General features: G+C 26.8%; 2 protein-coding genes across 2 annotated transcripts in view; both read left to right on the forward strand.

Annotated features, from left to right (window-relative positions):
• The window catches only part of LOC108767122 (mannosyl-oligosaccharide 1,2-alpha-mannosidase IB), a 396,105-nt gene that overhangs the window by 350,919 nt on the left and 24,089 nt on the right, over positions 1-21,097 (forward strand). The window lies entirely within an intron of this gene.
• Positions 19,218-21,097, forward strand: part of LOC108767123 (uncharacterized) — a 3,094-nt gene continuing 1,214 nt past the window's right edge. The window contains exons 1-3 of the mRNA XM_018516844.1: positions 19,218-19,234; positions 20,259-20,372; positions 20,641-20,731. Coding sequence (XP_018372346.1) covers positions 19,218-19,234; positions 20,259-20,372; positions 20,641-20,731 — 222 coding nt within the window. The remainder of the gene's footprint in view (positions 19,235-20,258; positions 20,373-20,640; positions 20,732-21,097) is intronic.

A 21,097-nucleotide genomic window follows, 5' to 3' on the forward strand; every position in this document is an offset into this window, starting at 1 on the left:
TACCAACACAACAAAAAAAAAATTTTGAAATTAGAGTGTACAGAGCGCGCGAATTTCAAAAAGTCACCTTACTTTTTGATCACATCTCGTACATAGCATTACGCACATAAAAGTTTTTATTATACAAAAATTATTAGTTGTTATTATAGCTACTAAATATGCAAAACGTTTCTTAACATAAATAGATGCGTGATAATTATTTGTAATTCCGTAAGCATGCAAAATTTACATATATTTTCTTTGATTTGTACATACAAAAAATATATTTATTTTATATTCTTGTATAGTATAATAATAGTTATTTATGTGACATTTATTTTAAAAAGATTAAAATTAAAATTGCAACTTGTGTATATATTAAAATTTTTATTTTATTATTTTTAATAAAATAATATTTTTTATTACATTACTTACTGTATTATACATGTATATAATTATTACACAACAATAATTGATGATAATATATCATTATTATATTTTTAGATATAATTCTAAGTGGCATACGATACCCTTACATGCGCAAAAATTGATATTATTTGTAATGCAAAGAAGTTCGAAACATTGTGTATTACTCTTTGGTGGTCTGTATGTTTTGTCATATGAAGGTTTTGCCACGGTAATACTATTTTTCGTTTCTTTATATATTGTATTATTTGCGACATACATATGTTACCCTTTCTTTGTGGATGTTCTTCTTGTTCTAGGCTATGAGTTTATCCATGTCTTATTTTATGGTACTTTATTCAGTACGATGATGTTATAAACTACAAATCAATATTATATAAAAAAGGAAGAAATTTTCTAATAAATAATAATGTATAATACAATCCGAAAAATTTTATAATTGCACAGTTTTGTAATTTTAAAACATCATGAGGCATAAATATCATATGTTTGTATTCTAGGTATATACCAAATAATATAAATATGTTGTTTTTTGCATCTTATTTCATTTTTTATTATTTAAATTTTTATAAAATATCAAAGTTATGTTAATAATTTTAAATATTCATAATTTACACTATTACATAAATGTTAATATAAAATTTAATATAATAGAGGAAAGTCGCCGATACTGACATAGGTCTCCTAAAGTGACACCCCCTTATTTCTCAGAAACTATAACTATTGCACTTTATTAATACTAATAAAATCATGATCTGTTTAGCTAATTAAAAAAGTATAAACTCATAATTTGTAGGTTTGTGGCTTGTTTCTATATCAAATTAGCTAAAAACGAATTCTACAAATGCGAAAATAAATGTAGGTTTGTGGCTTGTTTCTATATCAAATTAGCTAACAACGAATTCTACAAATGCGAAAATAAAATACTTACGATTTTTTTTGCAAATTGCGAGGTTTAAATAATAGTGACTATATTATTGATAATACTACGTCATTTTAAATACTTGTAGTTTCCGAAATAAGTTTTATTTATATTATTTTTTCTCGTAGTCTTTTCATAATACGATTTTTAATTTAAAATTGGGGTGCAGCGTAAACCGCCACACCTGTCCGTAAAACAGATCATGAGCTTAATCTTTATAATGTTGCTTTATAGTGTCAAATAAGTCTGTTGGAGCTGAAGGCAATCGTGCATATATGGAACAATTCTAGAAAAACTATCGCATTACATATTTGTATCTTGCATAAAATAAATACGCATATAATTCAATAAAAATGTTTCATAACGAAGTGAAAAGATTATGGAAAATTTTATGTACATTCACTTGTAGGAACTTTATACAGATAATGCTTGTAAAATAAAAAGAATATGAATACGTAGCATTACTGTCTACTGTGTCAGTTTTGGAGCCCATTTTGTCAAACGCTCATTTTTGCTTACCTTACGAAAAAATTAATTATTGAAAAATTGCAAATAGTATTATAAAAACTGCTTATACTATCTGATAGACGACACTTTTCAGTTTGTAATTACGTTTTTAAAGTTTTATTTTTACCTTTTGTTTAAGAAATATTGTCTAAAAACAAAGTGGTATGTCGGTATCGGCGACTTTCCTCTATGTATATATACATACCCATATATATACATATATATATGTATGTAGGCTATCTCTCTATATTCCTTATGACTCAAATTACGAAACGTGAAATACAACAAACAGAAGAATACTGATAGACTAAGTAAAATAAAACGTATCTATAATATAGCTGCGCTTTCTTATGTAGGTAACAAATTAAATAAAATAGTTCCACGAAACGCTTTGCTAAAACATAATAGAATGATACATTGTATTGTATAAAAGCGTAATTTACATAATTGCAGCCAACACCTATATAGCCACTTTTCTTATCATACTTTGAATATTATCCTTATTTTGTTATTATTTTCTTGTTTTATATAGTTATTACATTAAACTAGAATTTGCTATATTAGATAATATCTGAAACTATAGACGGAAATTTTCCTAAAAAAAAGAAAAAGTAGTATGTGATAAAGAGTACTGTTGAATGCTGCTGAAGTGAAAGAGGCCAAAGCACTTTGAACAAGCGTACGCGACAAATTTCTCAAAGAGAAATGGAATTTCTTGGATATCACTACTATAAACTGTATCGAATCTTTTTATTGTCTCTCGGTTTATGGCCATATGGTGACTCATTCTTTAAACGAATTTACCCAATTTTTTGTATTTTTACGATTCTATTTTTAATAATTGCTCAGGTATAAATACTCTTACGCTTTGATATTTTAACTCTAACAATTATTAATTCCATGAATAAACGAATAGAAATGAATTATTATTACAAGTATATAACAAACAATTTTTTCTCCGTAATATGCGAATGAATAAAAATTTGTTTTAAATTATGTTAAAATTATTAATAAAAATTTAAAAACACATGAATAAATCATTTAAAGCTTAATAAAACAAAATATGTAAAGGATTATTTTATATAAACATAATTCTTTTAATTTGTATAAAAGCCGTTTATATTCTTGATTAATAAAAGAAAAAGACCATTTTGCCAACTTGACGCTATGTATACAATTTATGATTTCAGTTGTTGAAACTATTTACAACGGAATATAATTTTGAGTTTGTGTTGACCGATCTGTCGTTCACTATTCCTTCCATAGCTTATCTTTTAAAATATAGTACTTTTTATATACAGTCTCAAAGGGTAAGTTGTTATTTGAAATTGATTCATCGATTGTCTGAGTTTTTCTTTAATAAATATAACCCATGAAACAGATTAAAGAATTGATTGAACACATTCAAATTGATTGGAATGTGTTACAAAATGAAGAAGAAGTGGAGATAATACGAAAATACGCCAAATCTGCAAGAAGATATATGTACGCATTTGTGGGTAGGATACCGAACCAAAAAAATACAAATAGAAATATTTTATTTTTCTATGAATAACTTTTATTCGTAATTTCTTACAAAATAATACTTCAGATATATGATTTCTTATGATTTCAGGTCTAATTTATTCTCCTACTGTTGTTTACATTTCAATACCATTTTTGCCAGATTTGCTTGATATTGTGGCACCATTAAATGAATCACGCACGCGGCAACTACCATTTCTAGTAGAATACTTTCTGGATGAACAAAAATATTTTTATCCAATATTATTACACACAATCGTAACGATTATCATGGGAATTACGACTGTTGTGGCTACAGAGACATTGACTTTTGCGTACATTTATCATGCTTGTGGCATGTTTGAAATAGTTAGGTAAGTGGATTATATACATATAATGAAAATTTAATATACGGTGTGTCTCATAATTATTATTAACAAAGTGTTCATGTGGAGGTATAACGGACTAAACTAATTATAAGTCGAAAAGTCCTGCATCATTTTACAATTTTCACAATAATTAACGACACAATAATTTCTATAAAATATCGTTGTTTACCAGCTCGTGACGCTGGTATTTCTTATAGAATCACTCAATATGGAGAGGTGTTTTCTTTCGCCATTTACACTGAGAAATCCATTTAGTTGAATCAACCAAGGATTTGTTTGCCCATATCCAAACAAGAAATTAATTAATCGATGCAATAAAATAATTTAGTTGAAGCAAAGCATTTGATTATTATAACATTTCACTTGTTTCTGATAGACATTGACATCTGATAAAGTTGTTTATAATAATCAAATGTTTGGTTTCAACTAAATTATTTTATTGTATCAACCAAGGATTTGTTTGCCCATATCCAAACAAGAAATTGGTTCAACTAAATGGGTTTCTCAGTGTATGCGTTGCCAGTATTGCGTGCTTATATTTAGAGATATAGGCCAGGCGAATACGTGATCTTTATATAGTAATTAATTTTTCTTTAACTATTACGAAAATTGCAAAATATGGAGAGGCTACACTCTGCTCTCCACTGATTTTGATCAAACTTGCAGCGATGTTAGAGGAGCCTACTAAATGAACACCTGTAAAGCTGTTCCCGCTAATGGGCCTTAGAAGTCGAGTAATGAGTATTTAAAAATATACTAAAAATCTGGAAATAATTTAATATCTCGGAAAGTATGCATTTTTGAGAAAAATGTCATAGGCAAAAATGGTAGGGTTTAATAAGATGTATTTACTGGTTTTATTTGGTTCTATTTAGCCAAGGTTAAGTCACACACACACACACACACACACAACAAGGTTGACGATGCCTCCCAAGGTCAAACCAATAAAGTCAGTAAATACATCTTAATAAACCCTACCATTTTTGTTTAAGACATTTTTCTTAAAAATGCATACTTTCCGAGATATTAGACTGTTTTCAGATTTTTTGGTATATTTTTAAATGCTAATTTTTTTACTCGGCTTCTAAAGCTCATTAGGGAATAGCTTTACAGGTGTTTATTTGGTAGGTTCCTCTAACATTGCTGCAAGTTCGATCAAAATCGATGAAGAACAGGGCGTAGCCTCTCCTTGTCAGTTTAGTCCTCTCTACCTGCATACTTCGTCAATAATTAAGAAATCTCGTATGTATGTGTGTATATAATTATATATGTGTAGAAATAAAAAAGAAAGATCAATCTAATAATTCCATATGATTATTTGATATATGACTATTTTGAATTTATTACAGTTATCGAATAATATATGCATTAGATAAGAGCATATCAATGTTATTAACATCAAATAAAGAAAATACAATCCGTGTCAAACTAATTGACGCTATAGAAATTCATCAAAGAACTCTCGAGTTGGTAATCCACTACTTTCATTTATAATATTAGCGCTGTTTGTTTTTTTTACAATTCTTTCTTTTTTAATTATTAAAAAAAAATTTTTTATTTTAGCTTTAATTTTCTATTAATTTCTATGGTAGACATTTTAATAAAGAAAGAAAAATTTTTGTATAAATTTTTAACATTTTATTACATAATTTATAAATATGTTTTGTTTTCCATTACTACGGATACTTCGATTTTTATTTATCTTCATAATTTTTTTTAATTTGTCATCATTATACATAGCCGTTGTATTGTGCTATGAAGTTTTGCAATTATCTGTAAGGAATATTTTTAACAGTACAATAAAAAATTGTTTGAAGGTTTTTTGAATATTTAACATCTACGTTATCGTTATCTTACTTTATTCTAATTGCTATTGGCGTAGCTTCTTTGAGTATAAACTTATTCCGTGTAAGTAAAAAATTAATTCATTGATTCGCACACCATATATTAATTATGTTTTAATGAATGTATTTTCATTATGTATCTGATCTACTTCCTTTAATAAATAATGTCATAAAGAATGCAAATATAAAGCAAATTCCCTTTTAATACATTTTAGCTTTGTCAAATTGTCATTTCACCATACCAGAGAAATGATCTTGTAGCACTATATATATTATTTGTATTCTGTCATTTCTACTATATGTTTATATGTAATTTTATGGGACAGAAAGTTATAGATAGTAGTACAGAAATTTTTAGAAAAGTGTAAGTATCGATAAATCACTGTATATTATATGTATAGTTATATATGCATTAAAGTTTTAATGTTTCACATTAAAATAATTTTTATTATACATCAAATGTCATTAATTATATTATAGACAAATATTAAAAATTATTGAAATTAATAAGCAAATGTTTAAAATTATAAGGGTATCAATCACATTTAAATGCGCGAAGCGCGATGAATTGAATAATTTTTTTTTCTAGTACAATATAATACAAGAATATTATGATAATTTCTAGATATAATACTCAATGGTATATGGCGCCTGTGCAAATGCAAAAATTATTACTGTTCATGATGCAAAGAAGCGTGAAATCATGCAACATTGTTATGGGTGGCCTGTATTTTGTGTCACTGGAACAGTTCACTACGGTAACTTGTATCATGGATATATAAATCTTACTTTTAATTTTCCCCAAAATAACAAATTTATTTTCCTAGCTTGTGAGCATGTCTCTATCTTACTTCACAATAATTTATTCTGTACAACAATGAAACTTGTAAAAAGAATGGAAACGTAGTGGGTTTAATAGAAATGTCTATTAAAAAATGATAGCTACCTTTACAATATTATTTTGTATCATATCGAAAATATTAAGCTGGAGATTTAAAACGATTTATATGTTATTTATATTCGACAGACTATTTTTTATTTATGAATATTATATTAATAAATAATAATTTACACTGAGCCCCTTTTTCAATTATGCCATATGTAGTGCCGTATTATCTACTATTGCATTAATATTGAATTAAAATTTACATTAAAATGGAACAATTTCGAAACATTAGACTATTAGAGTATAATATTAGACTATAGCACTAAATATTCAAAAATTATTTGAAACGATTGTGTATTAGTTCTTTATGTGTAAGGGAGACCGGGGCTAATTGGACACTGGGGCTAAGCTGGTATTTGAATTTTGAGTAGTAAAAATATATCTTATTAGTTCCCAATTTATACTGTAGATGGCATCTCGTGTCTTCTTTACCAATGAAGTTTGCTTAGTTTAGGTGCCGCGTTGTTATGTTTAGATAGTCAAATGTGTTTTCGATAATAAAAAGTAATTTTTCGAAGGTTCGGACAATATGTATCCTTGTTGTTATTTTTCAAATTCATATTGTTCAGATAAGTAAATCTATGTAAAAATGTGTTCTTAATATGGTCCTGGTGTTATTTCTTCCATTTTCAGAATTGTTTAAATTTTATTTTGTCGAAAGTTACAATATACGTTCAGGGCTAAGTGGGCTTATGAAACTATCTAACCTCGATTTTTTATTCACAATATTTTTACTTTATTTTCGTGTTAATTACAGCATGGTTCGCAATTACAAGCGTAAAACTGATCCCGTCGATAAAGATAGGATGTCTAGAGCTGTGCTAACCGTTAAGGCGATGCTAAAGCCTCCTGTTTTACCCATATTTCCATTCGGTGAAAAATCTCTGTATTGGATGTACGGATTGCAAAAGTATTATTGCTTAAATTAAAGTACGCACAAACAGGACCTCAGCTGCACTGGATTTCATGAGAAAATCGAAAAAAAGTTTCAGATTCGTTAAAAATTCCCTTACTTTTGGCTTTTACAACTGTCACCTCAGATATATATTTGCTTGATATAAGAGTTTTAGAGTCCATATCTTGAAAATAAGCGTGCAGCTGAGGTCACATTATTGAAACGAACGATACCGAATTTGTAGAACTAAGATTGAAAGTCTAGAAAAGATATATTCCCACCGAATAGGAAATACGTGTATACAGATGCTTTGCGGAGACTGGGACTGTCAACAAAGCCGAAATTCCATGTAGCAGTAGTTGCGCGGTCTTGCGATAGATGGTGCTGGCATATGTTAGATAAGAACAGATGTATGCGTTTGAGTAAGACAGAATGATATATATTATTTAATATAATGTAAAAACTAAATCAAAGATGTCGCCACTATTATCGAAATTGGAATTTAAAAAGTCTGTACTATCGACCTTGATTGAGTTGGGTAATCGGTTTAGCATCCCCTTAAAAAGGATAATAGGAAAATTGCATCAGTGGCGGAAAAATTTGAAAAAAAGTTTGTCTAATATGGAATCAGAAGATTCAAATTAATAATTTGAAGTAAAATTTAATATACACCCAGAGAAAGGTTTCTTCGATTTAAAGAAATATTTCTTTGCTTTACGGTTAAAGAAAAAATTTATTTGATTTGAATATAAATTGATGTTAAAATCAAATAAATTTTATTCAAATCATGATTTAAACGTCATTTCTTTGATTTGAATATAATTTCTTTAAATTAAATTAATTTTATTTGATTTTAAAAAATAATGTTTAAATCAAAGAAATGACGTTCACAAATCAAAGAAATTTTTTCTTTAACCGTATAGCAAAGAAACATTTTTTTTAAATCGAAGAAACCTTTCTCTAGGTGCAGTTTTTCATCTTTTGACTATAATAACGTGTTTTTATTTCATATTGCATCGAAAAAATATTGTGTCCATTTAGCCCCGGGAGGGAGGGGGGGTGTCCATTTAGCTCCGGTATTTTTGAGATTTCATTTTCCGAGATCACATTACTTTTTGTATATATGGATGAAATGAAGTTGCAAATACCAAAACTTTTTATTGTCATTTTGTAGTCTTTTATAATCACTCTATAAAACGCTAATAATCATTTGACTAAAATCGTTTACTTTGTTATTGAAAATTACAATTGAAAAAATAGTGTCCGATTATCCCAGTCTCCCCTACTTATTATTATTTTGATAATATTTTAATAATAGTAGTATTTTAGTAAAAGATTGAAGAAAAATTTAGAAATGTATCAAATATAACGATTCATAATGTACAACTGTCAGCAATGAAAGTGTATTATCACGCCGCCGCAACTTGTAGTATAAGAAAAAAAAGATAATGGTACTATCACTGGAACATAAGATACCTGAGGAAATTCAAGTAATTTGCGATAATTACTTTCTTTTGCTTTTAGAAAAGGAACAATAATGGTTTATATAGTCTTAATGTAAAGGATATTTTTCGATTCCCAGTAAACATAATCTTCATATTTACTATTATTATTATTATTATTATACTTTCTTTATTATTGCACTAGATTACACTTTTCTTTCTCTGTTTTGCCAAACTTTATATCTATTCCATCTTAAATACGAGTGTGTACTAGTTTAATTAAATAAAAAGTAAAACTATTAATTCGCATTTGTTTTATAATATTGATGTATTGGACAAAAGTAATAAATAATATATATATACTGAAAAAAAGAATCAAGATCTGTTTTTCAGCGTTGTCAACGTATGAGTAGAAATGTATGTTGATCAGATATGGACTTATTTCGGAATCGATATTACAGATTGAATTGGATTGCTGTTTGACCTGCAACTATATAGGATTAAATTAAAGCTGATCCAAATGATCTTTTACACTATCATTCTTACGTCCCACAGTTGGTTATGCAGATAATAGTACAAATTTTAAATGTATGTGTGTGAATATTATAAAGAATAAGTATGTATGTCAAATGTTTATTTATTAATAAAATATTTCACGATGGTATAAACGATGAAATAATAAAGTATACTTTTTTAATATACGGTATAATTCTAAAGATAAAACATATGAAATATACATATATCCTAAAGTATTTGATATAGAGACATAGAGAACAATCGGACGAGACCTAATATATGAAAAAAATGAATTTCTAATTTTAACTTTTTTTTTCACGCGATATAGTAAAGATAAAGTAAATATTGCTTTTACATTCTGCAAATATTTCAGCGTTCATATTTTGAAATGTTATTTTGAGATTTAAAAAATTTATAAGCAACGGTGAAGGATATGAAATGAACAATCGTAGAAAGTTACAAATAGATGAACTTTATTTTACGTTAAGTATATTCGTGGTAGCATTATAGTTTTCACCCTTTCCTTCGAAAACTTCACTGAAAAACTAAACAAATAGATTTGGGTTAAAACCATGCTTCGTGTGGAAAGTTATAAATCCATGCGAAACGAGGTCTCACATTGGTTTACAACATTAAACAATTTTATGTCAAAAGTATTATGCTCTTATGAGAAATTTCTTTTATTACAAGGCAATTTTATTCTTTTACTTATTATATCAAACATAGTTTAGATGATTATAAGAAAGGAAATCTGACTTTTGTGCGTAACGTTATTTAAATGTACTGTAATTTCAGTACATTTAGTGTTATGCATAAAAATTTTTATTATACAAAAATTTATTAATTGTTGCTATCATAGTTATTGAATATACAAAACTTTTCTTAATATAAATAGAGACGTAATATAGTTGCAATTTTGTAAGCATGTAAAATTACATATATATTGCGATTTCGGCAACCTTACCCTATTTTTTTGCTTGATTTGTGTATATAAAATAATATATTTTGTTGTATAGTAATAACAATAGTTAGTTATATGATATTTATTTTAAAAGTTTAAAATTAAAATTGCAACGTGTCTATATACTAAAATTGTACTATTTTTATTAAAAAATGTAGGAGCCTCGTTATTTATGTAAATAAAAAAATCGTGATAGCGTTGCTGTTTTTCAACATATATATTAATCACTGTATTTTATATACATATACATATATACACACTATGTGACATTATATATATGTATATAAAATACAGTGATTAACACAGTGAAAAATTATTTTAATAAAAATAGTACAATTTTAGTATATAGACACGTTGCAATTTTAATTTTAAACTTTTAAAATAAATACCATATAACTAACTATTGTTATTACTATACAACAATATAAATATATTATTTTATATACACAAATCAAGCAAAAAAATATATGTAATTTTACATGCTTACAAAATTATATAGGGTTTATATATAGGGTGTACATAACTATTACACAATAACTGATAATAATATATCGTCATATTTTTAGTACATATAATTCTAAATGGCATCTGATATTATTACAAGCGCAGAAATTGATTTATAATGTAAAGAAGTTCGAAAAATTGTGTATTACTAGGTGGTCTCTATATCTCATAATATTTGCCACAGTAATACTATTTTCTTAACATATGGTATTATTTTCAACATAAGAACATACGTACATAAAGAAAAGTTTCAATTAATAATAGTATACATATAATATAATCCGAAAAATTGTATAACCACACAGTTTTGTAATTATAAAATCATAAAACATCAAAAAATATTATGTTTGTATTTTACATACCAAATAATGTAAATGTATCTTTTCTTGCAACCGTATCATTTTTTTCCTTCTTGAATTGGTAAAGTGTCAAAGTTGTATTAATAATTATAAATATTTATAATTATACTATTTCATAAAATTTAATATAAAATATATATATTATATATGCATGTGTGTATATATATATACATATATATATAGAATTATGTCTCTGTATTTCTTATAGATAAAATTACGAAACATATAAATGCACAACAAGCAGAAGAATACTAATATACGGTAATATCAAGTGAAATAGGAAGTAACTATAACTGCGCTTGCGTAGGTAACAAATAAAATAAAGTAATCCCAAGAAACACTTTGATAAAATTTAATAGAATACATAGTATTGTATAAGAGCATAATTTACATAATTGCTAACACCACTTTTCTTATCGTGCTTCGAATATTTTATTTATTTTATCATTATTTTCTCGCTTTGTATAGTTATTACATTAAATTGGAATTTGCAAAATTGGTTAATATCTGAAACTATAGACGAAAGTTTTTCCAAAAGGAAAAACAGTTTCTAATAAAGAGTATTATTGAATGCTGCTGAAGTGAAAGAGACCAAAGCACTTTGAACAAGCGTACGCAACAAACTTCTCAAAGAGAAATGGAATTTCTTGGATATCACTACTATAAACTCAATCGAATCTTTTTATTGTTACTTGGTCTATGGCCATATGGTGACTCATTCTTTAAACGAATTCACATAATTTTCTTTATCTTTACGATTCTATTTTTAATAATTGCTCAGGTATAATTTACAAAATATTCAAAATAGAACTATATTTACATGTAGGTGGAATATTTTGATACTCATATAATAATGTATTGTCAGTATTTTATTAGATTATAATCTTACATACATATATCGTATTCTCTATGTTATACAATAATCTGTTATCTTTAACATACGTTTATAGTATATTTACTTGATTAATTGCTCATTTTTTTAGTTATAATATTTTTACTTATACAAAGTATTAGGTAACTTCATTTTTTAACATCGCAGCACAAAAATCCTATTAGCTAAATTTAAATGTATATAAACACTTTTTATATGTGTTTCTTTAATTTGTTTTTAAAGTTTTTTATATAATTTTAAACAGATATTAGTTTTTTTACTTTTAACATTAGAATTATTTCATTAAAACATAGAGTTACATATATATTAAGACTGAAATAAAATTTGACCTTTTTCGCTAGACGAGTGTAAATAGTTATTTCTGATGTATTTTCTTGTTTGCTAAATACGAATTCGTTATTCGAACAGTTGGCACTCACAATCAGTTATAACAAACAGTTGGCTATCCAAAATGTGATTCCCTTTGATGCCATTTTTTTTAAATTTTGATATGATAGTCAACTTTCGTCAATGGATTCGTGTTCAGCAGGAAAAAATACGTCGAAAATGACGATTACTCTCTTGATGAAAAGAAAGTTAAATTTTGTCGGACACTGTTACATAGGAAAGGAACTATTTTTTTTAAATTTGTTTGTCTTAGACACAAAAAATGATATTAACATGAACCAAAATGCATTTTAAAGTTAAAATATGATACTTTGATGTGACAATAATAAAATTAAGTAAAAAAACTTGTTATTAGTTTTATAACGTCTTAAAGACCTAAAATTATCATTTTTTGCCTCTTTAATGCATTTTCTCAAATTCATGACGTGATAACCAACTTTTTCTAACAGATTCATCTTTGGCACGCAAAAATATATCAGAAATGATTATTCACACTCATCTTGCAAAATGGTGTTCCTAGTATGATCTTGCGAATATATATATATATATATATATACAAGGTGATCCAATCAGTCCGCACGGGACGGCATATATATATTCCTCATGAAAAAGTGAGTAAAAAATGTCAATAGCAAAATGTGGTATCAATAGTTTTTAAACGATAAACCTTAGAAGATGTCCAACCACAGGGCAAGAAATTCGCGTCGTCAGGAGCGGCGCAACTAAGCAGCGCTCGAACGCTTTGATGGAACGCTAAACGGCACGATACCGAATGAGTATTGCAAAGTTTCGTGAAATCTCTGTATTAACATTTACTGTAGTATTCTTAAATTGAGTCCGATTCAATTGATGAGGATTAATGTCAATTGCAAATTTGATACGTCGTTTATATCAGTAAAAAAGATTTTTGAAATATATTTTAAGTAATAAACAAATTTGTAAATAAAATCAATATTAATTAAATTATTCAAACAAATATTATTAAAAATATTAATTGACAGATGTTTCCAAAACTTCTTTTCTGTCACAAACAACATTAGAAAAAATTAATTTAAGAATATTGCAGTAAATATTAATACAGAGATTTTATGAAACTTTGCAATACTCATTCGGTATTGTGCCGTTTAGCGGTATCCTTCAAAGCGTTCGCGCGAATTTCATGTCCTGTGGTTGGACATCTTTCGAAGGCACACCGTTTAAAAACTATTGATACCACAACATTTTGCTATTGACATTTTCTACTCACTTTTTCATGAGGAATAAGTATGTGCCATCCCGTGCGGTTGATCTGGATCACCCTATATATATGTATATATATATATATATAATATATACATATCTTAATTATATATTTTGTTCAAGTTACAAATGATATCGTTATATTTTGATATTTTTAAATTCAAATAACAATTCTAATAAGTGGGTGAAAATAAATTATTTTTGCAAATATATAACGAACAATGTGTTGTGCGTAATATGTTGTTGAATAAAAATATTTTTTTTAATTATGTTAAAAATATTAATAAAAATTTAAAAACATGAATAGCCATTTAAAGCTTCATAAAACAAAATATGTAAAGGATTATTTATATAAATGTAATTTTTTGATTTGTTCAAAGAAATGTACACTTTGTGTTCTTGATTAATAAAAGAAGAAATCATTTTGTTAACTCGACAATATGTAGACAATTTATGATTTCAGTTCTTGAAATTATTTACAATGGAATTTAATTTGGGGTATGTGTTGACCGATCTGTCGTTCGCTATTCCTTCCACAGTTTATCTTTTAAAATATAGTACTTTTTATATACAATCTCAAAGGGTAAGTTGTTACTTGAAATTAATTCACCGATTATCTGAGTTTTTTCTTAATAAACTTCACAATACATGAAGCAGATTAAAGAATTAAATGAACACATTCGAATTGATTGGAATGTGTTACAAGATGAAGAAGAAGTTGAAATAATACGGAAATATGCCAAGACTACAAGAAGATATATGTACACATTTGTGGGTAGGATACACAGTAAAAACATTTTGTATTTCTGTCAGAAACATCCACTCAAGTCCTTGTTAAAATTTTGTGTCGAATTTTTGTCCGAGTGTTAATTTAACATAATGTGATTTTGTTATTTTAATATTTTGTTAAGTTAATATTCAACATTTCTTACTGTTAAGATAACACAATTTATGAATAAACAAGTAACATATAAATAATGTTTGTTAAAACAAAAACATGAATAAAATATGCTAGTTTGATATACTAAATGTCAAATTTATTTAAATATGTTAATTTAACATCTTTTATGTAACTTCTTTTATGTAATATTTGTGTTACTTTCTAACATATTTATCTTGTATTAAATTAATACAAAAATTTAAGTAAATTGTTGGGATACACACACACGCGCGCGCGCACATACACACACACCCACACGCGCGCGCGCGCACACACACACACACACACACACACACACACACGAAATATGATAAATTTAACACAAATTTTCTAACTGTGTATCGAACCAAACACAACATATGAAGTAGAAATATTTTAGTTTTCTGTGGATGACTTATTCGTAATTTCTTACAGCATAACACTTCAGGTATTTTATGATTTCAGGCGTAATATGTCCTTCCACTATCGCTTACATTTCAATACCGTTTTTACCAGATATTCTTGATATTGTAACACCATTAAATGAATCACGCACGCGGGAATTACCATTTCTAGTAGAATACTTTCTGGATGAACAAAAATATTTTTATCCAATATTATTGCACATAATCGTAGCTCTTGTTATGGGACTTACGACTGTTATAGCTACGGAGAACTTGGCTCTTGTGTACTTTTATCATGCTTGTGGCATGTTTGAAATAGTTAGGTAAAATAATTATATATTGAAAATTTATATATATGAAATTTATATGTATAAAAAATAATTAATCTAGTAATTACATGTAATTATTGGGTATTCCACATTTGTTATAGCTATCGAATAATATGTGCATTGGATAAGAGTGTATCAATATCATTAACCTTAAATAAAGAAAATATTAGCCGTGTTAAATTAATTGAGGCTATAGAGCTTCATCAAAGAACTCTCGAGTTGGTAATTTATTATTTTTCTTAATAATATTAGTATTGTTTTGATTTTTTAGAATTATTTCTTTTTTTTCAATTATTTAAAAAACTTTTTATTTTTCTGTTAATGTCTATTATAGGCATTTTAGTAAAGAAAAACTTTTGTTTAATTTTTATTGCATAATTTATAAATATTTTTCATATTTTCCATTTATTATGGATATTCCGATTTTTATTTATCTTCATAATTTTATTAATAATTTAATCTGTTATACGTATTATGTTTTGATTTTTCGTAACTATCTGTAACAAATATTTTTAATGATACAATAAAAAATTTTTAAAGGTATTTTGAATATTTGTCATCTACATTATCATTGTCATATTTTATTCTAATTATTCTGGGCGTAGCTTCTTTGAGTGTAAACTTATTCCGTGTAAGTAAAAAACTAATTTATTAACACTATAAATTAATCGTAATAATGTTAATAAAAGTACTCTCATGTCTATTTACTCGAGTACATAGAAAATGTAAATATAATAAAAATTTTTTCAATACATTTTAGCTTTGTCAAGTTACCATTTTACCAGATGAAAGAAAAGATCTCGTACCACTACATATAATATATGTATTTGCTCAGTTTTCCTATTTGTTTATATGTAATTACATGGGACAGAAGATTATAGATAGTAGTACAGGAATTTTTAGAAAAACGTGAGTGCCGATGAAACATTGTTATGTATATGTAGTTTCAATATTTTACGTCAGAATTATTTTCATAATAAATCAAATGTCATTAATAATATTATAGGCAAATATAAAAAATTACTGAAATTAATAAGCAAATACTTACAATTATAACGACATTCTCAACAATTATGTTTAAATGCACGAAGTGCATTGAAATACGATGAATTGAATAGTTTCTTTTTAGTGCAATGAAGTACGAGAATATTATGATAATTTCTAGATACGATACTCAATGGTATATGGCGCCTGTGCAAATGCAAAAATTATTACTGTTCATGATGCAAAGAAGCATGAAATCTTGCAACTTTATTTTGGGTGACCTGTATTGTTCGTCGTTGGAACTATTTACTACGGTAACTTGTATCATGGATGTAATAATAAATCTTACTTCTCTGTATACAGTTTTCTCCAAAATAATGAATTTATTTTCTTAGCTTGCGAGCCTATCACTATCTTACTTCACAATAATTTATTCTATGCAACAATGAAATTTATAAAAAAAAAGTGGAAACATAGTGATTTCTGATCGAAAATAATAGTTACCTTTAGAATATTTCATATCAGATCAAAAATATTAAGTTGGGAATTTAAGACTATATGTTATTAATTCGACAGATAGTTTTTATCTATTATTATTATGTATTATATTAATAAATCATAATTTGCACTTTTATCGCTTTTTTAATTATACTATATATTTTTTAATTATACTATATATAGTTCAATTATACTATTGCATTAAATAATTAAAATTCACCTTAAAATGGTACAATTTTGAAATATTAGGGATTAGAGTATAATATAAAACACACACACACACACACACACACACACACACACACACACACACACACACACACACACAACGCAAGCACTAAATATTCAAAATTTATTGCCTGAACCAAATATGTATTCAATCAGCTTTTTTGTTTGCCCACTATACTCTTATGAGTTATATTTTAATAATAGTAATTAAATAGAAAAAGAATTTGAAAATATAATATTCGATAACGATTCATGCAGTATAAACATCAACAAAGGGGAGGATTTCATTTGCCTATAAAATAATTGTCTACTTTGTTTGCACACAAATATAGTGATAATAATATGATTGTTAACTTGCAAATACTTATACAATGCTTTTGATATTGACTCTCTCTAAAAATATATTATAGAAATAAGATAACAATTAAAAAGTATCAATCTATTTGAAATAAAAATTTGAATATATTAATCTGTTTGAAATAAAATTATTTTTTAAGGTTCCGTAAAATAATTGAATCTGTTTTTATTTTAATATAATACTTATAAATGTTATGTTAAAAATGACAGTTAAATGTGAAAATTAAAGTACACTTTACTTCACGAGTTTTCATTAATGACTTCACTAAGTTTTAGAACTAAATCGAGCAGTAAGAAAAGGTGTTGTTCTCCGGACGAACTAAATACGAATGTATTGTGTTTAGGCGGCATTGATGTTCCATTCGCTACCTACTGCGCTTGCGTCAGTGAAAAAAAAGGATAAGAGCGTTAGTTTAGTGAAGGAAAAAAACATTGCTATAATCGTTGCTTTAGAGCACGAAAGTAATTTAAGCAATTTAAATAATTGTAACTTCTTTTCTCTTTGTCTTTAAACACTATAAAAAAGGACTTACGTTGCTCAAAGATACTCAATAAAAGAAAAGGAAGAAAAATGTCGCATCTTTTTTTTAATAGCATTGCAATTTTGAATAACAATTTGAGAATTGCAGAAATTGAAAGTCTATAGACTTAATAAAATGATTTGAATAATCATAAGAATTCATCTTGAATGGCGAATGAATAAACGTTCTCGCCCATTAAACGAATATGGATCTTGCAGGAAACATATATCGCTATTATAATATACATCGTGTTTTTTTATCTTTAGTCGGTTTGTGGCCATATCAAGATCCAACGATGAAAAAGATTCAATGGATAATTTCTTCTATTATTCTGACATCTATTATCATTGCTCAGGTAAACAAGTTTTAAGTATTAATTACATCAATATTCAGAAATAATTTTAATATGACTTTAGTAGAAACATATTCATATGTAGCGATTCGCATATCCTTACATAAGCTAATATATTTTTATTTATATTTTTTTGTCATTTTATCAATACATTTTTTAGTCTATGTGTATAGGTTTAATAATAAATTTATTCAATTTTGCCGATTACAAGCAATAATTATTTTTAGTTTTTGAAATTTATCACAACTGAGTACAATCTGGTTCTTCTACTCAAGATTCTATCATTTGCAGTACCTTGCATGGTGTTTGTCTTAAAGTATGTTTCTTTTTGCATCGGTAGTAAAACAGTAAGTCAACAATAATTATGAGATTTATTAATATGAGACAATATAAAATTTTTATAATATGTCTTCTATCGATTATATCTCTAGCGCTTTTTAAGTTTGACTAATAAAACTGAAAACACATACACAGGTAAAAAATCTTATGAAGACTGTTATAAGCGATTGGCATTTATTAAAAACCGATGCCGAGATTGAAATTATAAAAAAGCATTCCGGTTTTGGACGATTTTATACGTTGTTTTTTGCACGTAAGATAATTTTCGACGAATTTATATACATGTATATATATATATAAGAAATTTATTCATACTTCACGTACTTTCAGTGTCTGTATACTCTGGTTCGTTTTCTTATTTTTTGATTCAGTTTATACCAAATTTTCTCGACATCGTAGCACCGCGAAATGAATCACGGCTACATAACATACCATTAGCTGCAGAATACTTTGTTGATCAACAGGAATATTATCTTCCAATTTTATTGCATATCGATTTAGTAGCTCTTATAGGACTCACCATTGTGATTTCTACTGAGTCTTTATTTACAGCGTATGTACGACATGCCGTAGGCATGTTTGAAGTCGCTAGGTAAACTGTAAATTGAGCTAGATTGTTTTCGCAATAAAATTATTTTGGTATACCATAGTATTGAAAATTGAATATAAAATAAATGATTTACAAATAAGTTTATTAATATTTATCGATATACTAGAGAAGAAGGTGGTATTATGTGGCCAGATATCGTGACCCTTTTTAATATCTTCGCTATTGGGTGACAACTTTTAGTGATAACTTATGGAATTATTTGTTTAGTAATTCACTATTACATCATGACACCAAACAAGAATCAGCATTTACTTATAACGCATTTTTACTTTTAAACATTTTAAAACGTTTTTTATCATTTCATTACACATACTTCTTCGTTCTTCTTAAACTTGAACATATCATTACATAAATATATGTATATTTGAGCGTGTTTTTTGTTATTTAATATTTTATTTGACTGTATAATTCAAGTAACGTAATAAAATTAGACAGTAGCATGACATTTTACGCGTGCTGATTGCTGACAATTTTCTCTCTCTCTTCCTTCCGCCCCCCACCCTCTTCCTCTCTCTCGATTTTCATATCAAAATAATTATTTGTAGTAGATTAATAGTATAGAAAAAGTTTATATGCGAAAGGAATTATGTGATGTACATTTGTGTATACATTCTGCAATATTTTACTTTTTTCTTAATTTTGTAATCAAATACTATTTTTTTTTAACAGAACCAATTTTTTAAAAGTTATTTCTGTGGAAGACCACATTACCACTCGTGTTTTCTTTTCGCGCCATTATGAAATGTCATATTTTTATAAATAGTCTCCTAAGTAATAAATGTTTCGTAACTTTGAGTCTCGATTGAACAACATTTTGACGAATGTAATCGTTAAGATTGAAATTAAAATATTGACCAAGTTATTGTTTGTTTAATATGTAAATGGGGTGCCATAATACCACTTTTTCCTCTTCGTTTCACAACATAATTCTGCATTAGGCAAAGTTAATTTAATTTATTTTACATATAATGAGAAAAGTTAATTTGGTGCACATCAGATTTTTTAGTTACAGAATAGAACATGTATTTGACGAAGTATTTAGTATAATGACATCAAAAAGATGTTGTCCATATTGTACAAAAATAATAAGCGCTATTCACATTCACAGGAGAGCTACACAGTTAGTATCTTTTTAAAACTTGCATTTATTGTAGAGTATGATATTCTTTAATATGTATTATCTGTTGTAGGGAGCATGCATTTATTCAAATATATTTAACGTTTCAATTAACATTAACTTTCACTAGAAGATTAAGTGCGAAAAACATATAATTTATCAAAAAAAATTTTTATATTGCAATAAAAAATTATACTATTTTATTGATATAATTATAATAAAAATAATTAGATTGATATAATTTATTATCAAAGTGTTTGTGTTATTCAAGATTCGTCGAATTTTTAAGATCTGGCTTTGTTATTTCATATTTTTTCTTACTTTGTTTGGGAGTTACTTCTTTAACTGCTAATTTACTCCGTGTAAGTTTTTTATCCTACAATATTTGTATATATGCAGGGTGCCCCACAAAAAGGTCGGGACACCTAAATATCTCGGGAAATATACGTTTTACAGAAAAGTGTTTCAGACAAAAATTATATGGTTTAAAAATATCTATTTACTGATCCTATCAGTTTGACCTTGGGTTGCGTAGCCAAGGTCAGGTCAAGGTTAAATTGATTTTCTTAAATAGAACACCCTATTTTTGATTCAAGAATCTAATAGCTGATGTCGAAAGCTTTCCAAAACGCTATAATGGAATATTTTTTTATGAAGTACTTTTCAAGTTATAATGCTTCAATGTTACAGTATCGCCGGCATTAGCATTACCCAAAATATTTAATTTT

The sequence above is a fragment of the Trachymyrmex cornetzi genome, unplaced genomic scaffold (genome assembly GCF_001594075.2).
Source record: "Trachymyrmex cornetzi isolate Tcor2-1 unplaced genomic scaffold, Tcor1.1 scaffold65, whole genome shotgun sequence".
NCBI lineage: Eukaryota > Metazoa > Arthropoda > Insecta > Hymenoptera > Formicidae > Trachymyrmex > Trachymyrmex cornetzi.